General features: G+C 39.4%; 2 protein-coding genes across 2 annotated transcripts in view; one reads left to right on the top strand and one right to left on the bottom strand.

Moving 5' to 3' along the window:
• Positions 1-22,948, top strand: part of acsf2 (acyl-CoA synthetase family member 2) — a 28,771-nt gene extending 5,823 nt beyond the window's left edge. The window contains exons 2-13 of the mRNA XM_015054306.1: positions 1,188-1,383; positions 3,599-3,727; positions 4,595-4,648; positions 4,750-4,868; positions 7,809-7,971; positions 8,894-8,989; positions 10,407-10,558; positions 12,953-13,044; positions 13,134-13,210; positions 22,146-22,253; positions 22,365-22,516; positions 22,622-22,948. Coding sequence (XP_014909792.1) covers positions 1,188-1,383; positions 3,599-3,727; positions 4,595-4,648; positions 4,750-4,868; positions 7,809-7,971; positions 8,894-8,989; positions 10,407-10,558; positions 12,953-13,044; positions 13,134-13,210; positions 22,146-22,253; positions 22,365-22,516; positions 22,622-22,829 — 1,546 coding nt within the window. The 3' untranslated portion in view covers positions 22,830-22,948. The remainder of the gene's footprint in view (positions 1-1,187; positions 1,384-3,598; positions 3,728-4,594; positions 4,649-4,749; positions 4,869-7,808; positions 7,972-8,893; positions 8,990-10,406; positions 10,559-12,952; positions 13,045-13,133; positions 13,211-22,145; positions 22,254-22,364; positions 22,517-22,621) is intronic.
• chad (chondroadherin) lies at positions 14,563-20,619 on the bottom strand. Its single transcript, XM_015054308.1, has 4 exons — positions 19,414-20,619; positions 17,345-17,508; positions 15,175-15,353; positions 14,563-14,645 (listed from the first exon to the last, which is right to left on the bottom strand). The coding sequence occupies exons 1-3, from the start codon at positions 20,191-20,193 to the stop codon at positions 15,191-15,193; spliced, it is 1,107 nt and encodes a 368-aa protein (XP_014909794.1). The 5' UTR covers positions 20,194-20,619; the 3' UTR covers positions 14,563-14,645; positions 15,175-15,190.
• Positions 22,949-23,248: the final 300 nt, after the last annotated feature.

The following is a 23,248-nucleotide window of genomic DNA, read 5'->3' as shown; positions in this document are numbered from 1 at the left end:
AGGTTTAAGTCTCAAATAAATGGAGGGAGTTGATTGAATCCCATTAGGGGCTTTCGGCCTGGTTAGCAGAACATCCTGTTATTGAACCTCATCTTTAATCATGACAGAAGTTTTTCTGTCCAGGGTTTGTTTTCATTTCAATAAAATTTCAATTGTTTTTCAGATGTTACTTAAAGGCTCACTAATCTTTAACACAACAATTGACACACATTTTTTTTTAAGAGGAAAAACAATGATCACAAAGATATGAGATAATAAGTGAAAATGGTTATTTGCATTAGCTGTATATGTATATTATCTGTACTTTGTGATATAAAAAGATGGATAACAACAAATACAATAGTTTGCACTAAAAGTTGAGAAAAGTAAAAAAAAAAATTAAAACTTATAGAGTTTCCAGTCACAAAGGTCTGAGTTTAAGGAACGATGAGGAGTTTAGTGGCCAGGATGTGATGCTGGAGTGTTTGTCATATAAAGGTTTCTTTAGCAAAAATGGAAAACTTTCTTTCACATTTGACCTAATTCTTGGTGAGTTTCTATTACTTTTTTTTTTTTTTATTATGTGTTTATCGTTACAAACTTTGACCAAATGTCAAAGTTTGACAAACTTTGAGATTTTACCAAAGGAAATGTCAAAGTTTCAGAAATTGTATGTGTTGGTTCTGATTAAGGAGACCTGAGTCGACTGATTCCTGTCCAGATGTTGGGGACATCAGGGCAGGTGGTCCAGGTTCAACAATGATCAATTGCAGACTATTCTGACATCCATATCTTAATTACATACTTTAGAATGACATCAAATGAGATAAAGACATGAACTATTTATTATATATTTCCTGCCTTAAATATCTACATCACTGATGCATACTGTAATACATGGTATGACGTAGTTGTTGGTTATTCTAAGTAGATTCTCTTCTGATACACTTCATTGTCTGGACTCTGTTCAGAACAATATGGACTGAAGGCGCCATCTTCTCTTTGTGCCTGCTGGTGTGTGGGGGCACAGACATATAAGCCGGACAGTTATCTGTCCAGTCTGACCGGTTTGGTTGTGTTTATCTAAACCACTGTCTCACCTCCTGTTAGACTTCACTCATCTGCACTTGCTGCATCACACAGATTAAGTATTTCACTATCAGGGTCCAAAATGTCTAAGCATCTTCTGCCTCTCGTCTCCGGCTCAGGAACATCCATGTGGACTCTCCCCCCGTCGTCCCCACTCTCACCACCAGCTACGTTCACGGCACGTCGTCCACGGCGCTGCTTCACGACACGGTGGCAGAGGCCCTGCAGAAGTCCGTGGAGCGCTGGCCCGACAGGGAGGCCGTGGTGTTTCTGCAAGACGGAGTCCGCAAAACTTACGCAGAGTTTCAACAAGATGTGAGTCTCTCCAATAAATGTCCTTGTTTCCAACACATCCAAAGACGCTAAACGTATCACAGGAAGACACTGGATGTTTGTAGAAATGCTTATCTGGGCAATGGCAACTTTGTTCCTTGTGTGAACTCAGCATGGAAAAATATTTATTTTAAAGTGGCAGTGTTATATATTTTTCAGGTATATAGTGACATTTTATTGCACAATCAAGTAACTATGTTACAATCAAGTAACTATGTTACTTGATTGTAACTAACTGTCTAAAGTTAATTTAGACAGTTGATTTATGTCTAAATTAACTTTAAAAAATTTGACTTAGTAATTTAATTCTTTAAAAATTGGGCCTCTGTCTCTTTAGAGACTCCTGCTCTTTCTGAAACTCCTCCCTCAGGAAGTCATCACAACGTGGCGCCTCTGTTAACCCTTTAACATTTTTACCAGCGCTTCATTGAGAAGTAGCTTGAATAATGAGCTCAGTTGATCTGCAGTTCCACCAGGTGTTTGCTAATTGCTGCTGGCTAGTCTGAAGGAGCTGGTTGGGGGAGAGCCGCTTTGTGAGGCGGAGGCTCGGAAGATTCAAGTATTTCTCAAACATACATTAAGAATCAGAGCAACGAGGAATGTTTTTGATGAAGTAATAACATTATACCGTGATGTAAAGCTCAACACTGCTTCTTTAAGTGCAACAGAGGAATAAATTAACCCTACATGTAAGTAAATAGAAGGTTCTTTATATAGCATCTTTCAAGATAAAAATCACAAAGTGCTTTAGAGAAGTTTTAGCTGACCTTTTAAGGAAGCCTCTGAGTTCGCTGATCTCAGAAACAGGGGAGGGAAATTCCAAAGTCTTGGAGCCACAGAAGAAAAAAAGCTCTGTCTCCTTTAACTTTCAGTTTTGGATGGGGGAAAATCAGCAGGCTTTGCTCACAGAGCCTTGATGGGGGTGCAGAGATGTAGTGATTCAGAGATGTAAGCCGGTGTCTGTCCATGTAGCGCTCTCCAGGGCAAAACAAGGATCCTGAAATGCACTCAATAACAAAACCCATGAAGCGGCCTTAGCAATGAAGTCAGATAGAAATTACATCTCAAGACGAGAAATAATAAGTTCAGGAATATTTCTGAAGTAGTAGAAGCAAAATCAAACCAACGCTTTTGCATAATTCTCAAGTGTAAAACTTGATTTGAAGGTTATTGTTTTTAACTGAAGACTTAACCAAACAATCAACAGCCTGAAGGATCTGCTTTATCCTTACAGTTATGTTCTCTGGTGAAAAAATAAGTACCTCCATTTTTTTCTCCATTTAATTGAAAACTTTCAGTCGTCCAGCTTTCAGTTGGATCCGGGAATTTGAGTAAAATCTGCGATTTCTGTAATTTATTTGGAAGAAAAAGAAATCTACAACTGGATACGTACAGTGCTGTGAAAAAGTATTTATTTTGTCCAGATTTCTTCTGTTTATTGTGAAGAGTTTCAGAACATCAAAAAAAAATTATATTAAATATTCAAAGATATGATTTTATGCATTATATCCTGTATGGAAAGTAACTCCTCTGTAAAACCAACAACTGGTTGTGATGAAAATAAAACTCAGGAGGTTTAAAAGAACAGAGATAGCAAGAGACATGATTTAAACAGTGAACAGAATAGGGCTAAAGACAGATCCTTGAGGTGCGCCATAAGATATAATTTGGTTAAGGCAGACTTTACGGATCTCTCTGAAAGGCAGGATAAAACCCATTGTAAACAACCCCAGTGAATCAAGTCTTTGTGTCTGTTAAACAGGACAACATGGTGAACTGCGGTGAAAAGCACCAGAATAGAAATAATCTCCTAAATTAGCAGCCGTCAGAACGTGCCTAAACTCAGCGTGTGGCTCAGTTAATGTCAAACAAGGAACATCCTGCAGTCCTGTGGAACTTAATCTTTTAAAGTTAAAGATTTAATAAAGTTAAACCTTTAACTTCACTGTTTTCTAATAGTTGTTGAAATGTTTGAACCCTGACTCAAGGTATCCAAGCCACATGCTGCTTTATTAGTCTGAATGTATTATAAAAACAGAAGCTTAAATAAAAGACTGAAACTCGTGTATTATTTGAATTAATTACACCCATGTCGATATATTTCTTGCATATTTCTTTTAACATTAAAAAATCATTATCGATGCAGTGTGTAATGCAGGGGACCGGCCAGGTTGAGCTCATTTTGGTGCCTCTGCAGGTGGACCGGGCTGCTGCAGGACTTCTGGCTCTTGGGCTCAAGAAAGGAGACCGACTCGGCATGTGGGGGCCGAACACTTACGAATGGATCCTGTTCCAGTTTGCAACTGCTAAAGCTGGGATTATCCAGGTAAATCCAGGCTGCAGAGGGAAACAAAAACCGAGCATTCTAATCACCAGCATGTTTCTCTGTGATGAAGGAGGATGTTTAGTTATCAGCTTAGTAAATCTCCATCAACACAAGCTTCTGTGATTCTACAGCTGTGTAGCTAGGAGCTCTGCAGGATGTAAACACTTGTTCTGCGTAAACATTCAAAAACATTCAGGCTAAGAAACAGCTGCTACTGCACATTAAATGGGTTAAACCAAAAAAGTGATTCTTCTTTTGCGCCAAATGCGTTGAGAAAATTCCGGCGCTCCCTGGGCTTTTTTTTTTTTTTTTTTTTAAATGGAAATGGACTAAACTTATATAGCGCTTTATCTGATCATTTTTGACCACTCAAAGCGCTTTACACTAGTGTCACATTCACCCATTCGCACTCACACATTTATACACCTATACGCAGCTCGGTAGGCAATTTAGGGTTAAGTGCCTTGCCCAGGGGCACATCGACATGTGGCAGGAGGAAACTGGATTAGAACCTACAACCTTCCGATTGCAAGACGACTACTCTTTCCATAGAGCCACAGTCGCCCATGTCAAGTCAAGTTACGACCAAAAACCTCAAAGGATTGGGATTTCATGCGTCAGACAAACACAAAGCAGTGCATAAAATCAGAAAACCATTCAGTTATTTTTTTCAACAACGCCTCATTTTCCATACATACAGATTTGTTGAGTGTTGAACGAATAGCTCCAACAGAAAGTTATAGCTTCTCCAAAGTTATTAATTAAGGAGCCTATGGTTGCTTCTCTAATTAATGCTCTCCCATGTAGTGATGGTACTGAAAAACTAATGAACTAAATCACATCTTCAGTTATCCTTATTCTCTCCAGGTGTCTGTAAACCCAGCATACCAACAGATGGAAGTGGAGTACGCCCTACGGAAGGTGAGTGATTTAATTTTATTTCAACCCAGATTAATAATCCTGCGTTGGACCAACAGAAATGGGAGTCCTTTGAGATGAATACTGTTTTTGTCTCCTTGCAGGTTGGCTGTCAAGCCATTGTGTGCCCTACAGAGTTTAGGGCTCAGAAATACTGCGACATGCTGAAGAAGATCTGTCCTGAAATCGAGTCGTCCAGCCCAGGAGACATCAAGAGCGCCAGGTACGAGCCGCCGTTCACACATTAAGTCTCCAACCCTCACATTTCAGCAGTTTGTTCTCTTTCTTTCTAATCTTACATAAATTGAGAAATCAGTTCTTGAGGCTTTGCATGTAGACTCATAAAAAGTTTATCAAAGGCTTATTTCTGCACAGTTTCACAGGAATTACTTATTCATCTCACTGAAATTTGCAAACTTTTTTTTTTTTTTTTTACCGTGGTGTTCTGATCAAGAGAGGCCGCGATACGCAGAGTTTCAGAAAAATCTTGGAATAAAAGTATAGAGAGTGGTTAACTGACATCAGTGTGGTTTAAAATAAAACATATCTGTGACTGACCAACACTATTTCAGTCTCATTAAACACTACTCTGCAGAGACTGTGTATAAATTTTCTTTAAAATACATCCATAATTTCAGCATCTTCAATTTCAATTTGGCCTTCAGCCAGAGCATGTTGAGATCTGCTTGATATTTTTCTTTTTTTTTTTTTACCACTAGCACTTCAGATATACATAATTTTTCTGAATGTGAATTTTAAGTGAGAGGAAGTTGAAGCATTTGTATATTTATTTTTGCTTAAATCGTTTGTTTTAACCTTTGAGATCATGCTACTTTTGAATGCCCACCTTCCAACCTCCGTTATGAGACGATGATGCAATAAATCGTCTTGTGTGGCTTTTGAAATTGGGGTGCAAACCGTCAGGTCACCCTTTTCAAAACGTCCTGGAGGTATCCTGAGCAATATGTTCAAACTTTGCTGCAAAACATCAATGAAAAATGTGAATTTCTTCCTTCGTCACAAAGTTTAAGATCTCACATAAGCTAAATATTCTTCTCAACTCATGTCGTGTTGTACTTTATTTGATGAGCCGTAAGCTGTGGTTTCTACGCTACAGAGAGCACAAAGACGGTTTTGTGTCAAACTGAGCACATGCTATGGCTTTGGTGGGAAATGAGTCCATATTCTGACACACAGATCATAGTTTAGGGTTAATCTGCCTCCTCTTTGGCAAGACTTGAAGTTACTATAGAGACTTTTAGGCAAGACTGCAAACGACGTCTGCAATAAAAGGCAGTTCAACAAGTCTAAATGTAGGCCACACTTTTCAGATTTTTATAAAAAAAAAAATCATACAACCATTCATCATTTTCCTTCCGCTTTGTGTTCATCTATTATGTAAAATCCAAATCCACTACGCACATGAAGATTTTTAGTTATGTGAAAAATCTGTAGAGGTTTGGAGACTTTTGCAAAGAACTGTAGATCAATGCGTCATGAAATACTGATTTATTCTGGTTCTTTAAGTACAATCGTTTGGCCATCAAAGTTCACATCGTCACGAGTTGACCAATTTTCTTTTTTTCTGCTCAGACTTTGTATGATTGCTCTTGTACGTCTATTTGTGTGTTAAAGGTTCACTCAGCCTGTGTTTCAGCGTTTCAGGTCTAAGTTTATTTTTAGCCCAGTTAGTCCTATCAAAGTGATCTGCAAACATCCTGCAGGACACCACCTCCTGTGTTATCTTTGACAGTTCAGTAATCACTGAAGGGGACCGATTATGCTGTGATCTGTCCGGGTTATCAGCACATTAACTGTAAGAACACCCAGCGACCTCTGTGGTGACTCTTAGTTATCAAACCTTCAAAACTCAACATATGGAGAATCCAGAAGAACAGAGAACCTCCTCCTTATGGAGGGCTGCCCTTTGACCTCTTACATAAGGTTTTGATTTGTTCAACATCCCCCCCACAGCTGCACGCTCATAGGACACACACTGAGTAGATGGCTAACATGTTTCTACATAATGTTGAAAGTTAATGTAGGGCTTGATCTGTTTCAGCTGCTTGCTTGTTCTGTGGTTTCTACTTATTTTCTCTAGCCTGTTATGAATCAAAATATGTTTTTTTTAAATTTGTATTTACCACCATCTAAACACGAATGCAGTCCAGTGTAGGAAAATATCCCCTTGGGGATGAATTGTCTTGGTAATGTTCCCTGAGAGAGGAGATCTGGTAGAGTCCTAACAGCATTAGGGAAAATGACTTAAAAGCTTCCCTTACAGCCGCTTTTACAAATATATAAACACAAGATAAGTCTGCCCTTGATTCTTTGCAATCACAACATTCAGGATAACACTTAGTTTATTTTGTTTGTTTTGTTTATAGAAATCTTCAGAAGCAACGGCTAATTATGAGCGAAGGTCCTACAGCAAAACGTATAGTGTAATAAAAAGACTGGGACTGTAACATTTGGCATCAAAAGGATCCCAAATACACAACAAAACTGATTTAAAATGGATAAACCAGACTGATATCAAGATATCCCTGACCTCAACCTTATTAAAAATGAATGCACTGTTCAGATTCTTCCAAGGAAACAACTAGCCTGGGAAAGAGGCCAAATATTCAGCTACAATATTTGATGAAGCTTGTTGATGAGTATAAAAAGTGTGGATAATGTGAAACTAAGCAAGGAATTTTTAACCTAAATTTTAGTGGTGGTGTTTGTGTATGTATAATTTTGATCAAGCAAACTTAAAAGGCTGGCATTATTATGACATTATAGATGGAATAAATGATCTTTTCAACAATGCTGTAACTTATTAGATGCACATGTTGTTTTTAAAAGCAGTTTGTTGTCTGCGTGAAGGAAAACTTTGCTGTTCACAAAAGCACTTTAGCATATGGTCTTTTGGTGGCACCTAGGAGAAACTTCCTTTTAGGAAAGAAATGATTGGCAGAACATTGAAAATAATCATCAAAAAGTAGAACTGGTAAGCAAATAAAATGCTCTCAAGCATTTGTCACACCTTTCAGTCTGTTCAGTATCTGCCGTTTTCACCTTAAAACTTCAAACTCCTTCACCCAAAGTGTTTTAGGAATCCCAAACGTTTTAAAACGCAACCGCACCGTTTGTGTTTGTTCGGTTTCCCCCTCGTCAGACTTCCAGAGCTTCGCTCCGTGATCCTCTTGGACAGCAGGCAGCCTGGAATGTTTCACTTTGACGACGTGATGCAGGCGGGAGACAGCCGCCATGTGAAGCAGCTGCAGGATCTGCAGAAGAAGCTCTCTTTTGACGACCCGATAAACATCCAGTTCACCTCGGTAATTATAAAACTATTCCTTGTAACCGGGTGGTAGATTAATCTACTGATGAGCAAGAACATTTTCGGACTATAAGCTGCTACTCCCCCCCCACCCTTCCACGCTTTGAACTATGTTTTATGTTTTATGTTTTATGTTTTATGTTTTTATTGCAGCCCGGTGCGGCTTTTCTGTGGATTTTTCTTCAACCACCAGGGGGCTCTTTAACAGGAAGTGAATCATTGGAAGTCAAAATTAGAAATCAAAGAAGAAAGTGCTAATTCCATCAAATGAATTGGCTTTTTGAGGGCTTTATCATATTTAAAAACTCACCAAACTTGGCAGTCGTGTCTAGTTTTCTTTTCTTTTTTTTTTTTTTTTTTTTTTTTAATTGTAGGTGCGGCACCATACTGGTGCGCTCTATCGTCCGGAAAATACGGTATTTCACTTTCCTCATCCTGGTCCTCACATTCAAGCGAGTTCATAGGGAGCGGATTATACCAGGATTTGTCCAGCGGGGAGGAAGCAGTTGGGGAGCCGTTGAGAACCGTGTCTTGTAAAGAGGGACAGCGATAGTGAACCAGTCTACCTCTGCCCTCTTTTTAACAGAGATGGGCCAATCAGTGACATCCCAAACAAGAGTGCAGAATCTTCTCTTATCACAATGTAGTGAAGCTCTCTTATATCAGAAAGATGCTTTAAAATTAATCATCCGCCTTGAAATATAATGAGTGAATTTTCCTTTTAATCACAAACTCTTTATTTTATCATTCCTGGCTTCAAAGACTTAATGTAATTTTTTTTTTTATTCAGTTGCCCAAACGTCTGCTGGGTTCATGTTTCCATAGCAGTAAGGAGGCTATCAACCAATTAGAGAAATGTTTGTCTATTTTCTCTTGAACTTATAAAAGCAATAATTTGCTAATAGCATTTCTGTTTTCAGGGTACCACAGGAGCTCCGAAAGGTGCCACTCTTTCACATCACAACATCATCAACAATGCCTACTTTGTTGGGAAAAGAGTCGGGTACACCTGGAAGGTGAGAATGAGCCATCAAGGATGTAATCAGGCCAGCATTTTATAAACAGTTTTTTCTGTCCACAAGTATGACTCAGTTATTCCATTTTTAAACTCAACATGGAAAGCAAAGTAAATGCAAGTCGTCTTGGTAGACAACATTGTTGGAAAGATTACACTGCTTTTACCTGCAATTTATGCATCAGAAAATAACAGGAATGGTCAGTGTTGAGAAACGAGATATTCACTGCCTGTTGCTCGTCGTTATCTCGCCTCCCCAGGTCCGTTAATGTCGTGTGTAAAAGTGAAACCACAGAGACAACAGTCACCGTTGGCACGTTTCATATAATATCTTCAAACTCTTATAAAACAGTTTCAATACCAAAACATCTGCTACACTCAACATTTTCTGATTAGTTTTCAACTTCTTTGGTTACAACGAACTAAAACATTTTCAAATTATTATATTATTTATAGATTCTTAAGGAGGTGATCTACTATAAAAAAACTACTTACTAGCCTAATTTTAATCAAATCGTGATCATTATATCTAAGAAAAATGTTCTACTGATTAAGTTATATATTGATTAAACTATGAGCCTAAATCTAACCTAAATTGAGGTCTACTTAAAACAATCAGGATCAGTCTAATATTTCAACATGCGCTAAAGTTAAAGCTTGCATTAAAACTATCATAATTAAACTAATTTTTCCAACATCAGCTCTTTAGCTTTTCCTAAAATCCTTTAAATATAATTTTATGCAAACAAAAACAACCCCCAGATTCAAGCTGCTTTGAAAACTACGTCCACTCTTGCCCCTTTTGCAGGATTTAAATGGGAAAGTGAAGGTCAGGTGTTATATATAATAAAAAAACAACAGATTATACACAGTTTGTCCACCTCTATAAGCTCAGGAGTTTGTTTTTATAGAGGTCGAAACTGGTGTGGTTTAACACAATGCCATGGTGGAAAACCATTAACAATAGCATTACAAATGTAAAGTTTCAGTGTAGGAAGAGAAATGGGGTTATACCCAAATGATTTGAAGTCTGTCACAATCTGGAGTTGTAAGCGTTTAAAACGACTATCAATGTTCGTCTGGAGGCAAAGTCCCAGTTAATCCCCCCCCCAAAGTCAGACTGAGCAATTCCCAAAGAAACAGCAAATCCAAAAGCAGCCTCCACTGACCTCATTTAGAAAATTAAATGCTAAATTAATATATTTGTTAAATTGGCAATATTTCTCGCTTCCACAAACACCAACCATCCAATCCAGTAAGTAACGCTAAACAAAGATCAGTATCAGGATTGTGTTATTGGGGAAAGGGATTATTGGCTCAACCCAGAATTGCATTTCCTTACAAATGTGGAACCATTTAGAGGAAAATAACCAGACCTTCCAACAGTGTGGATTTACTTGTGTATTTTGCATCTGTAGCCCCACATCCGTGTCTGCGTGCCAGTGCCTCTGTACCACTGCTTCGGCTCTGTTGGTGGAGGGATTGCTATGGCCGTGCACGGCCTCACCCTGGTGTTTCCCTCTGCAGGGTACAACGGAAAGGCCAACCTCGACGCAATGCAGAGTGAGAGGTAATTCCAGAAACCACCAATTGAATTACATAAAGCGTTGGATCTGAACCATGAATAGCATCGGTGGTGTGCTTGGATCTAATTACTTCTAACAATTGAGTAACCTGTACTGGCGGGCCACTGTTAATTTTTTTAGAGCTTTCTTTGGTTTTAATCCTGTTGAAATGAAAATACCTGGGAGTAATCCACTACATTTGTTCACAGGTGAACAAACCGGATTTTGCGCGGCTCATATTTGCTCACCACAGAGTAAAGTGACACCTTGCCACACACATTAATCACTCTGGAAATTTACTACGTTTACAAGCGATTAACGGTTTTAACAGACTTGCTGCTTGTGTTGGGTCTCAGGATTTGAAACCTTAATAATATGTAGGCTTTATTCTCTTTTGCATAGCCATTTGGATAAGAGAAATCTGGTTTCATAGATTTAAGAAGAGATTAAGAAACTTGTTCAGCTTTGTTTTGCAAGCAGGAAGTAGAGAAAAAAAAACTCCTTTAAATGATTGTTTAACTTCTGTATTTGCCCTGTCTGTAAATCTGATTAATTGTTTCTTCTGATGAAGAAAATACTTAGTTTTACAAACTTTGAGAACTGCAGTATAAGTACATATAAGAAAGAAATTCACACCTTCCTAATTAATTATTTATATTATGGTTAAAGTGAAAACTGTAGCAGTAAAACTGAATTTTACTATTTTAAAAGCCTGAATGTAGCTGAGATGTCATTTTAACCTGTGCTTAGCATCTTGGGTTTATTTTTTATTTCAAATTGATTTGAAGGGACAAGAAAAATCTTCCTGTTACGCTTAAAAAGAAAAGTAAATTTTACAGGCCCTTTAATAGCTCATACAGAAGTCCCTTCCCTGTTACTATTTTAAAAATTAAAACTAGTAACGCAAAGAAGCTTATTTAAAACTAACAGTAAAATTAGACTTCAACAAAGAAAGGGGGGAAAATAAGATGGTGGATAAAAGGTTCGCGAATAGTAAACAGAGTAATCATTGTAAACACTGCAGACTTTAGATCCTGGCCTTAACTGTGAGATTTCTGCTGCCGTCATTTTCAAATCCGGACAGATATTAAAAGCTCGAACAGATAAAATGCTGCAACTTTCATAATCAGTTCAGACTTCTTATTTTCTGTTAAAAGTCTTGCTCTCTCTCGCTCCTTCACAGCAACCAGACAGTAAACTGCAGCCACATCTAGACATGCTGTAGAAAACATACATTCCTTTTAATCACTTTGAGCTTATTTAAGTCTTAAAAACCTCATAGATATTAAAAATGGCTGCCATTCAGTTCCTTCAGTCACTGGATCCTCACCGAAAAGCTTTCTTTCTTTTTTAACCAACATCTGGTTTTGTTATTATGCTGCATTCAGCGATCTCGCCACAGGAATTTGACTCGCGCGTTTAAACATTCCAGACCTGCAAATTTCAGACAGAAAGGCTCAACTATTTTCCCAAGAGACTGGAGGAACAACAACAACCAACCTGCATATATTTTATGCACACAAAGCAGGACAATAAAACAACTAAAACTCCCACAGGATCGTGATGAGTCCAGCTTCAAAACAACTGTAAAAATCATTAAGTAATTCTAAAAACATTGACTTTAAATGTAAGTAAATACATTTAAAGTCAGCAACATTTCGCTGGTGGAATGTGAATATACCGAACAGCTTCTTTGTTGTATTTCAGCTGTTTGTGTTATTTAACACTACAGACTACAGATCTTTTCAACAATCACAGTATTGTTGAAAATATAATTTATTACTTTACTACAGAAGGAGTTTTGATTACATTTTGTGTCTGAAAATCCTGTCTTTTGCTGTCGATCAATGCTCATCAGTTGCCATGGCAACCCTTGCTACTTCAAATTCTGGCTCGTCATTGGTCGGGCGGGGGGACAGAGGTGGGAGGGAGGGAGCGCAGGCACAACCACTAGATAGAAGGAAACAAACATTTGCATTCTATTGGCTGAGAAGTTGCCAGGCGACAGTACTTTTTGTTCCAAGCGCGAGCAGAAAATGTTTCGTAAGCGAGCAGCAGAGAGACGAGTTTTGAGTACGAGGAGAAAGGGTTGAGAGAGCACAGTGAGTATTTGAAATAGAGCAGAAGTTTTGAGTACAAGCGTTACACGTTTTGAGAAGAAAGACATGAAGTCCTGCTTTCAAAATGAAAATGTGTGCTCTCGAATTATGGCAGGAAAATTCCCCCATAGCTTCAGCCCAATATATTTTCACACAAATACACTTCATGTTAAAATATTAGGTTTTTTATTGAAATAAATTCCCATTTAAAAAACAAACAAACAAAAAAAAAACATTAATTGGATAGTTCTGCATCTATGTTTCTTTCTCAAAAGGTATTTTGTTGTTTTTATCTGTCAGATGCACATACATCTACGGAACTCCCACCATGTATGTTGACATGCTTAACCAGCCGGATTTGGCTAAATATGATTTGTCATCCATAGAGGGAGGTAAGAAAAACAGGTGGATATCATTTTTATTTTTGTTTTTTATCTATTTGTTTGCATTGATTAGTTTTTCCCCTTATTTTTCCCTGCAGGCATCATGGCTGGCTCGCCGTGCCCCCCAGAGCTGGTGAAGAAAGTGGTGCTTCAAATGGGCATCAAAGAAATGACGGTGAGTACATTTTCACAAACAGTCCTTAATAAACACAAACAAGTAGCTATGAAATCGCAAAACCTTCAAATCCAATGACTTAAAAGTAGAGTTCAGCTTTCAAACACAAGAGGGAGACAAAGGACAAACTTGAGCAGTGAGGACAAACACAATATTTACTTTTTAAAAAAGGGTTTATTGGATGTGAACAGTTATCATCACGTCCAAAAGTGAAATATAAACACACAGAATATACAATAAATGAGCAAACATATTTTAGTAGAAAGAAAATAAAATCATAGATTTTATTTCAACAACCCTAAACATGCAACTAGAATGTGTTTACATTTGTCCTCTTGTTGCACACAGTGGGAAGAAAAATATACCCTGTTACACTTTTATAACGAAGGACACAGTAAAGACAAATAATTTCTGAATCACTTGTTCTTGTGTCGTTTTGGACGTACGACGCCTTGTAGAAGTGTTCGTACACTTTAAGCTTAAACTTCCACACATTTTGTCACATTACAACTACAAATTTCAGCTGGGATTTTAGATAAACCAACATAAGGCGGTTCATACATTTGAAGAGGAAGGGGGAGAATGGATCATTTTGTTTCAAGCTGGTCAGAGGACCAACCTGGAAAAAAAAAACCTGCTAGAGGCTGTAAAAGACAAAAGTTCAGCTGCTGGACAACAACCCTAAACATGCAACTAGAATGTGTTTAAATCAATGCATATGTATGTGTTAGAATGGCCTAGTCAAAGTTCAGACCTAAGTTAAATTGAGAATTTGTGGCATCACTTGAAAACAGATGATTTGTTGTTCTTCATCCAGTCTGAGTGACATTGAGCTGTTTTGCAACGAAGAATGGGCAAATGTTTTAGTCCCCAGCTGTAAAAAAAAACATTAAGATAAACCCCAAAAGACCTTCTGGAAAGTGTTGACTTATGGGGACTAAATACCATGCCACACTTTTCAGATTTGATTAAATAAGTCAAAACGTGCACACTCTCCTTCCTCTTAAGCGTTATGCACTCCTTTGTGTTAGTTTATCGCTTAAAATCCCACTGAACACATCATAGTTTAAGGTTTAAGGGATGTGAATACCTTTTGGAAGGCACCACATTTCGATATTCTGGGTCTTTTCTGAAGCCTGATCAACAGTCGTAGATAAAAACTAAATCTTTAGAGTTACTTCAATCAAACCAAGACCTCCGCCGCGTCATGAAGAGTTAAAACATCTCACTTTTCTGTTCTGGTTGCCTCCTGCTCCTTCGTTTGCTGCGTCCACATTATTATTCAGTCTTTGATATAAATGATATAAAGAAAAATGTATGTTTTTTGTGTAGCATAAAGCGTAACGCTTTTCCTTTACAACAGTCTCAAAGCAGAGTCGGTAAGTATTGCTTTTGCTGCAGCCGGTCACCTGGACAGGCTCCTTCTCTGTGCCTCCTGCAGAGGGAGAGACAGACATGACAAAAATCAAAAACCTGCTGCCAGATTAAACAGTTTTACGCCTCGTGACCTGGACGCGGTTTACTGCATCCTGGGGCCAACGCAGACAGAAGGGAGTCAGGAAAGAAAAGTGTTGAACACAAATGTGTGAAGCTAAATATGAGCTACCCAAAAACCACATCCAGACACCTTGCAGGAATGTGATTTGGAAATTTTGAAGGATAAAAACAGAAATACGTCTCCAGGACTTACAAAAAATGGTGGATGTATCAAAATTACTGTTCAACTCAATGTTTGGGTTGAACATTTCTCCAGCATAAAAGTGTTTTTATTACTCCAAAGCGACTTAGTCATCCCATTTAAAAGCAACAGAACCATTTATAAAGTTCTGTATGCGACATGCTAAGTAGAGTGCTACATTTTTAAATGTATTTTTCTTTCACAATGCCCTTTTAGGGCAGGAACTCTAAAAGGAGTTCCTGCCCAAGACTCCTTTTAGATATACGGCTTGTTAGTTATTGGATACCTGATCAGCTGACGGTTTACTGACGTCGACCAGTCCGAGATTTCTTTGTCTTCTTGCCCTTATTGTTCTTTTCGCTCTTACAGCGCTTGAAAGCGGTGCTTTTTCTGATTTGTATGCCTTTCTGTGGAAGAGGGGATTCACAAATTGCATCTGTTTCATTTTGGCGGGAGTCCATCCACCTGAAAGCAGAAATAAAAAAAGATGACTTTTTATTCAACAAGCAGAAATTGAGACTCTGGTATTGATGGGAGCTTGGGGACGCGTCTTTATGAAGGACTAAAATTCCTGAAACAGTTTGTGTTTCTTGCTGGCTGCCATGTACTGCGTTGGTATTATTTAGATTGGAAAATCCAAATACTTTTTGGGTTTAATTTGTACCAGCAGAACTTTAGAGAGAAATTTGATCTACAATGAAAGTTGGTTCACTTAAGGAATGAAGTGTAATACAGCTGAGTCTCATCATTGATGGCTAACACCCAAGAGTGAGTCAATCCAGGGCCATGCAAGAGTCTAACAGAACCACACCATTTGTAAAACAAAACAAAAGAACACGTTCCTGAGAGTTATCCCCTTCTCCACAACTTCTTCACCTTCTTGATGTGAAGTTGTGGAGAAGTCATGCTTTTATCTTCAGTCATGAAAACAAGACTGAAGATGAGTGGCTTTTCTTTAAGAGTTTGACTAACACTTCCTGAATGAGACGTTTGAGAATCAGTCGGGTCTTTTCCAATGCGTCAGAGCGATATCTGAGAGTCTGAGACTGTGAATCCCTCAGTAGGTGGGATACTCTGTCCTGTTTCATTTCTTAAAGATTGGGACCACTGTCCTGGTGTATGACTCTGTGTTTTAGTCCTCCATATGGCATTTAAATGGTACCAAAATGTCTAGAGCTTTTCTGCCACAGATGTCTACCATGGTAATGGACTCAGACCTCCCCTCATGTCCTTCGGACACCCTGAAATTTCTCCTCCTAAGAACCCAGGTTCGTTTCCTTCCTAAATGGAGCAGCCTGGGGACTTTTTCTCTTCCAATGTCATAAATTGTTTCTTTTTTGCCTCCAACAGCCACAGAAGCTGTAGTGGGTTCATGAGTCCCTTCAGCATGAGGTCAGTTACTGCTGGCCTTCTCCAACAGGTCCTTTAGTTTTCACCAACGTCCTTCAGACCAGCGCTTGTCGTAAATTAGGTGCACATAAAGGTAGCAGTTCTGATTACCTCTTAAGCTAAACCAGTGCTATAGATGCTTGAATCTAACCTTGTGCTGTACTCATGATCACTAGTCCAAGGCTGTAGTTACCTGAAGCTAATTTCTGCAGGTATAACTTCAGATACCTAAAGCTAAGAAAAATTTATCGGTAACACTTTATTTGACATGGTGGGCATAAAACTGACACGACGCTGTCATAAACATGATATAACATCTGATATGAACATGAAAGAGTCTTTATGAATGTCTGACTGCTATCATAAAGTCTCATTGGGTAAATAATGACACTTTTAATGCAAAGTTGCTTTAAAAGGTGTATTGAAAGTCCACTAGAAGTTCCAACTTTGTATTATTTTATAAATATTGACACTTTAATGCAAAGTTGGCACTATTAATGGACTTTCAGTGCAACATTTAGAACAACTTTGTATTAAAAGTGTCATTATTTACCACATGACACATCATGACAACAGTCATAAAGACTCCTTCATGTTCATAACAGGTGTTATATCATGTTTATGACGACGTCATGTAAGTCTTATGCGCACCCCGTCAAATAAAGTATTAACAACTTATCAGGTTAACACTTGTAACTCTTGCTTGGCCCATCCTCTAAGGTCACTGAAAGGATTTATTTTAGTCTGTTAAAATCATCTTTCTGTGATGCTGGTGTCTTTATGCTGTTTGGCATTAATTATTGACTCTTAAGCACATTTGGCAGAATGCAGTAAGTTTCCTGTGCATCAGCATGATAAAGGAGAAAAGGGAGCTATAAAACATGAGGGTCCTCATACTCAATATGGTTGGGGAGGAGAATGTTTTTGCCAATGCCATGCCACTTAAATGTCATGAATGTAGTCAGTGGCTCTAGGTTTCATAAACTAATTTTTCTTGGGATAACACGGCGATTCTAAGTGATTAACTTATCGGACCTTAGAAACAACCTTTGTGTTTCGTCTCTTACTTGCGTAGTGGCTCTAGCTGGCATGAGCAGGTCCAGGGGTTGTTGAAGAGGGTCATGTTGGTGTCGACGTTTAGCTGCATAGTGCTGGGCAAAGACTTCAGGTTGTTGTTGTCCAGATAAAGGAACTTAAGTGCTGTCACGCCATTAAATGCATCAGCAGATAGCTAGAAAAAAAAAAAAAAGGAGAATCAATCGGTTAGTTTATCTCAGCTCCAATGTCAGGCTCATTTGTCTTGAACTTTATCACAAAACGGATTGCGTGCTGAAGGGTGTTTGCTTTTTTTCTGGAATGAAAGCCTCTTCTCATCCTTTCTTCTTCACCCCTTATATATGTAAACACTGACATTTACTGGCCTCCTTCCTTTACCTTCGACTTCGTAGGCATCTGTGAAGGCGCTAAAACCTTCAGAGAGGTGCGAGCTGTACCGGCCTGCGTGGAGTTTGTCTCCACGAGGAGGAAGACGAGGCCGCTCTGTAAAAGCTTGTTTCGTCTTGGGCTGGAAGAGATGAGGCCATTCGGAAATTTCCACTGGTGTTTTGGAAAAAGATGGAAGATTTCCATCATGGCAGAGCTGTTTTGCTCCCTCTGCCGCCTCCATTTTTGGGCCGCTCCTCTGCCAGCATGGCTCCCAAAGAGACTGTTGTCCATTCAGGGGGCTAAAAATACTCCCCTTCATGCACCGTGGAGCACCCTGCCTCTGTTTACCTGTGATCCAGCCCTTCCAGCCGGAGCGCAAAACACACGCTGCTGAAAATATTGCTTGTGTAATAATTAGAACCAGATATGCTTGGCCGACATCCTGCAAACAAAAACACTCTAAAAATACCCGCATTTGGGTAAAAAAAAAAAAAAAGTGTCTGAATCTGCTTCCAGCTCCCGCTGCTTCCACCTGGTTTCACAATGTCGCAGCGTGAGAAGCTTATTTTACTGATGTTCTCCCTTTGAGCGCCTCATTTCACTGGCGCAGTTACGCTCAAATATTGTCTTAACCTCAAGTATCAGATGAACGAGTGTCTGAATAAGAGCTCACACTGTACATTGGCAGCCTGGTGAACAGGAACAGAAATACTTGAGACCCAAACAGATTATGATTTCTAAAACAATTGAGATTCACAAGTAATTTATATTATGGCTTTTTTTTTTTCTTTTTAGCTGCTCAACATACAAAAATGTAATGAAACAAACAAAGTAGTTAGACTTTTTGTGAGAATGGGTTGTGTAAGTAACATTATACCCAAAAATCAAAAAGGATTTTGCTTCACATTTTTGAAGGACTTGTTCTGGGGAAAATAAAAACGCCATAAGAACAAGATTTGAGTCACTTTTTGGATCGTATTTGCTCTATTTCCTCATCTTTTATAAATTAAACAAATTCAAATTTCAAATTTGGTTGCCTCAAAGCCTACTTCTGAGTAAAAGAGTAAGAGTCACTGAATATATGTGTTAATATCTAAATATGAAATTAAATCAAATGTAAAAAGTGCGGTTTTGAAAGCATGAATATTTTCAGTTATATCGTATATTTTCCGTTTTGTTCAGATTTTAATTTGTTCGTAATCATTTTGCCCTAATTAAAAACAAAAGTTTCCATCTGCATCAGACACTTGTGCCGGCAGGCTTGTCATTTTTTAATTGTAGTTGGGGGACACGCAAAATGAGTCCAGGGGCCACACGTGGCCCCTGGGCCGTACGTTGGACACCCCAGGTTTAAAGTGCTCAATGGAAGTAGATACCAAAAGCAAACTGACTCAGTCAATTTTAAACTAATTAAGTAGGGGTAAAAATGACAGCACATTGATGTGTTGTGATGTTATATGATTCAATTTTTCAGCAAAATCTGTTATTCTGATTTCTTGTCGTCTTTTTACAGAAACTTGCCGATTTATTTTTCCCCAACTTAAATGTTCAACTTCCTTCTAAAGCATTTAAAGCAGGCCAAAATGAGTGTAAAATTACAAAAAAGACACTTTTAGATGTACTTTTCACCCAGATCCTTTTCCTGTAGTTTTTTTTTTTTTTTTTTTGATCACAGATCGATTCTCTAAACCATGAAGTAAACGGGTCTTACCTTCTCCAAGCCCATGTCGTCCAGGTGTAGTTTCTCCATGTAGCGACCAAAACTCTGGAAGGCGTTGTCTGGGATCGTCTTCATGGGGTTCTTTCCCAGCGTGAGCTCCTCCACCACTCGCAGTTTGCTCATGGCGGCGCTGGGATAGACGGACAGCCGGTTCCTGTCCAGGTGAAGGATGGCGAGGTTCTCCACTTCGTCCAGAGACCCCGGGTGCAGCATCGTCAGCTCGTTCCCGCTCATGTGCAGCCAGCGTAGGTCCTTGGCGCCCGCGAAGGTCCCTGGCTGGAGCTCGCGCAGCCTGTTGTTGTTGAGCTGCAGAACGAAGAGGTTGATCATGGGGGAGAAGAGCCCCTTGGTCAGCTCGCTCATCTGGTTCCCCTCCAGGTACAGGTAGGTGAGCATGTTGAGGTCCTCGAAGGCGCCCGACTTGATGGTGCTGATCTTATTGTTGGACAAGTAGAGGTAGACGAGCTTCTTCAGTCCCTTGAAGGCCTGGGACTCGATCTCTCGTATCTGGCAGTGTTGCATGTGCAGAGAAACGAGACCCTTGCTTTCGCTGAAGGCCCCCGAGGGGACGGTGCCCAGGTTGTTCCTCTGCAGGTTCAGCAGACGGGTGGCCTCCGAAACCTGGGGGATCTTCTTGAGCCCCACGCCGTCACAGATGACGTGCTGCAGGTCTCCGTGGCAGTGGCACGGGCTTGGGCATTGGCTCTGGACTCCCGGGAGTCCCAGGAGGATGCAGCTTCCCAACAAGAGCACGCAGGACGCAGAGCGCATTCTGATGGCCTCCGTCAGAGCAACTTTCACCGAAAAAAAAAAAAAAAAAAAACCTCAACGGGAGCAGTTAGGAGAAGCTACAACAGAGCGTGGGTTTTGCTGTGAGGAAAACAGAGAGGAGGAGTGAGCAAAAGGTGAGAGGAGGATTGCCGATGAGCCGAGCACACAGCGCTATTTATAACATTTACTTGAGGAGGGAAAAAATGAGGAGGGTTAAAGTGAGAGGTCTGCACATGGAAGTCAAGTGTCAGTGAGAATTTAACCCTCACAGAGCGCCCGTCGACGTCTCCTCTCTGCAGCAGGGAGCGTTCTGACGTCCAGCGCACCACGGCGGACGCACGTCCCAACAAATCGCAACAAGCACCAATCGTATTTTTATTTTTTTTTCCCCGTCAGAGGCTCCAGGTGAACGTTTGACAACGTGGCATGAGGTCAGTTTGGTTCTGTGCACGCTCCCAGATTTCGCTATTGTTTTGTTTTTCAGTCTGCGGAGGCAGGAAAAAGGAGCCACTCCTGCGCAGCTGTTTTATAACCTGTAATAGTCTCCAGATGGCTGGCATGGAAGCAAGATGCAAGTCATTTGCAAAAAAGAAAAGGAAAGAAAAAAAAAGGAGCAAACTTCCATCATCACGGGCGTGAAAACTTTAAATCCCACTTTGCATTCCTGTGTGCATTGTTGCTTCTGAAAACTGACAGCGGCGTTATGTAATGGAGATTTCCAGTTAAACCTCAGTGCAGAAGATGGAGCGGTTTATGTAATTTGGAGCCATTTCTGGCAGGATGTGACTGGCTCAGGTTGGAGGATGGTTTGGCTTCAGCTGCATGTATTTTATGGTCCCACCCATTTAAAAAAAATGAAGAAAAATCTAGTGTTTACCTAACAAATCTAACATTTTATTGTGAATCTTGATTTTTTTTTCTTTTTTAGAGGTTTGGCAGGTGAAGACTCACCACAGCTTCATCTGAGAGAGCCTGACATTTATTGCTCAGTTTAAACTTTCCTGCTGCTGATGGAGGATTCGCCTGTTTTTTTTTTTTTTTTGATAATCAGCTGAATGGAGAAGAAAACATTCCTGCCGGAGGCAAACACCAACTTACCCACTATAAAACAGGGTGGGCTGGATGGAACGTGGCGAATAAAAGGAGCTTAAACACGCTCCTTTTATTCGTAGTAGAGCAGATATCTGCAACCAAGACTCTTTACAACTCTAAGATGAATAAACTACTGACATTTTTAAATATGGATACAGTAACGACAAGGTTTTGCCAAAATATGCATCTTCCACAGCGTCCTGTAGGAGACGATCTTCTGTTTGTAATTGTCCTCTGTTGTTACTCCTTGTTAAAGAACAGCAAGTTGTGCAGAAAGTCCTGAAACGATAAACAACTGGGCGTGAAGTTTAAAGGAGGACACGTAGCCACATATCCTTAACCTCATTTTTTCATTTCAAGTTGTCATGAAAATAATGTTTCCGTAGTCTGAAATATTCAGCTGGGAGAAAAGAATATTCCTTTTATTGCAATAACTCCAAAACAATTCATTTTAAACATTTTGAATGGCGTGGGGTATAAATCCCGTAGATTCAGAACCCGTTGGTTTGAATTTGATGGCTACATTTCCCAATGCTTTAGGCCATATTTAAACCAATTCAATTAAGTTGTTTTAAACCAAATCCTGTTTCAATAATTCAACACAAATTAAATGAATTGTTAATTCAATTAACAGTCTAGAATAGTTTCAAATAAATATTTCAGCTTCCTATTGCCTCAGAAATGACGGATCTCTGGTTGGTTGGCTGAGAGAAACAAACAAAACTCTGCAGACAATCAAAACTGAAACTCTTTATAGATGCTGATTTAAAAAAAAAACAACAACCTGCTTTCTTTAATCCTCTCCTTCTCCACTGACTCATCTTCCTGCTTTCTTCTTCTGGTGTTTTTGTCGTCGACAGATTGGATACGGCACCACGGAGAACAGCCCAGTGACGTTCCTCGGCTGTCCCCTGGACAACATGGAGAGGAAGTGTGAGACGGTTGGCTACATCCTGGACCACGTGGAGGTATATCGACACGATTCTCAAATAAATTTAAAAAACACACATGTAAGGTTATTTTTCTGTGAGGTGAGATTTTGTTTCCAGATTGAATATGTATCTTTTTTCTCCCCTCAGGCTAAAATAGTAAACCCTACAACTGGCCAGATTATGCCTCTGGGGATTAAAGGGGAGATAATGGTCCGAGGATACTGTGTGATGCTGGAGTACTGGTCCGAACAGGCTAAAACGGAGGAGTGCATTTCTAAAGATGGCTGGTACAGAACTGGGTGAGTCCTAAGATGTAAAAATAACCACATGCAAACCATCATTTTTTAAACTTTTTATTAAAAGCACGTTTTGTTTGTTGGTTTCCTCGGTGTTCTTCCCTGCAGAGACATCGGCAGCCTAGATGCCTACGGCTACTGCAAGATCGACGGCAGGATTAAAGACATGATCATCCGAGGAGGAGAGAACATTTACCCGGCAGAGATCGAACAGTTCCTCCACACGCATCCCAAAGTGAAAGAGGCACAGGTGGGTGGGCGTAACGGCGCCATCTGTGGCCACAAACGGGAACGACAGAAGGGGATTTTACGTTGATATCGGAGTAAATTTTGGATGATGCTGGAAACCATTAATACCCTTCTTTCCTTGAAACGAAATAGTGTTCAATACTTTGACAGTCTTTGATTTATATATATAAAAAAACATTTTCAATGTTTTTTTTTATTTATATAAATTTATAAACCTATCAAAACTCTTTTCAGAGCTGTTCGTCTTTATAACATCTTTAGGAAAATGCAGATAAACGTCTTGCCAACAAAAACCTATAATTATTATCCATCTGCTTTTTCTTTAAAAATTCTTCTTGGTCTTCTTGGCCTCATTATAGTTTGTTTTAGTCATTGTTTAATCTGGATTTATATTACGAACGTTAGTGTTTACACTCCAAAACCTCAGGGGTGAAAGTAGTTTTAAATTCTTGGGTGTACTATGAAAAAAATAAAAAAATAAAAAAA

This window comes from Poecilia latipinna, unplaced genomic scaffold (genome assembly GCF_001443285.1).
Source record: "Poecilia latipinna isolate Pla-1442-1.1 unplaced genomic scaffold, P_latipinna-1.0 Scaffold1242, whole genome shotgun sequence".
In the NCBI taxonomy this organism is placed as follows: Eukaryota; Metazoa; Chordata; class Actinopteri; order Cyprinodontiformes; family Poeciliidae; genus Poecilia; species Poecilia latipinna.
The sequence above is the reverse complement of the archived record's forward strand: the minus strand, read 5'-3'. Positions and strand labels throughout refer to the sequence as shown.

What these genes read in the sequence shown, in the direction of transcription:
- chad (XM_015054308.1), bottom strand. Translation starts at nt 20,193, where the DNA reads ATGCGCTCTGCGTCCTGCGTGCTCTTGTTGGGAAGCTGCATCCTCCTG. An exon ending in ACGACATGGGCTTGGAGAAG is followed by an intron (nt 17,509 to 19,413) that starts GTAAGACCCGTT and finishes TTTTTTTTCTAG; the next exon opens with CTATCTGCTGATGCATTTAA. An exon ending in CAGCTAGAGCCACTACGCAA is followed by an intron (nt 15,354 to 17,344) that starts GTAAGAGACGAA and finishes TTCTGCTTTCAG; the next exon opens with GTGGATGGACTCCCGCCAAA.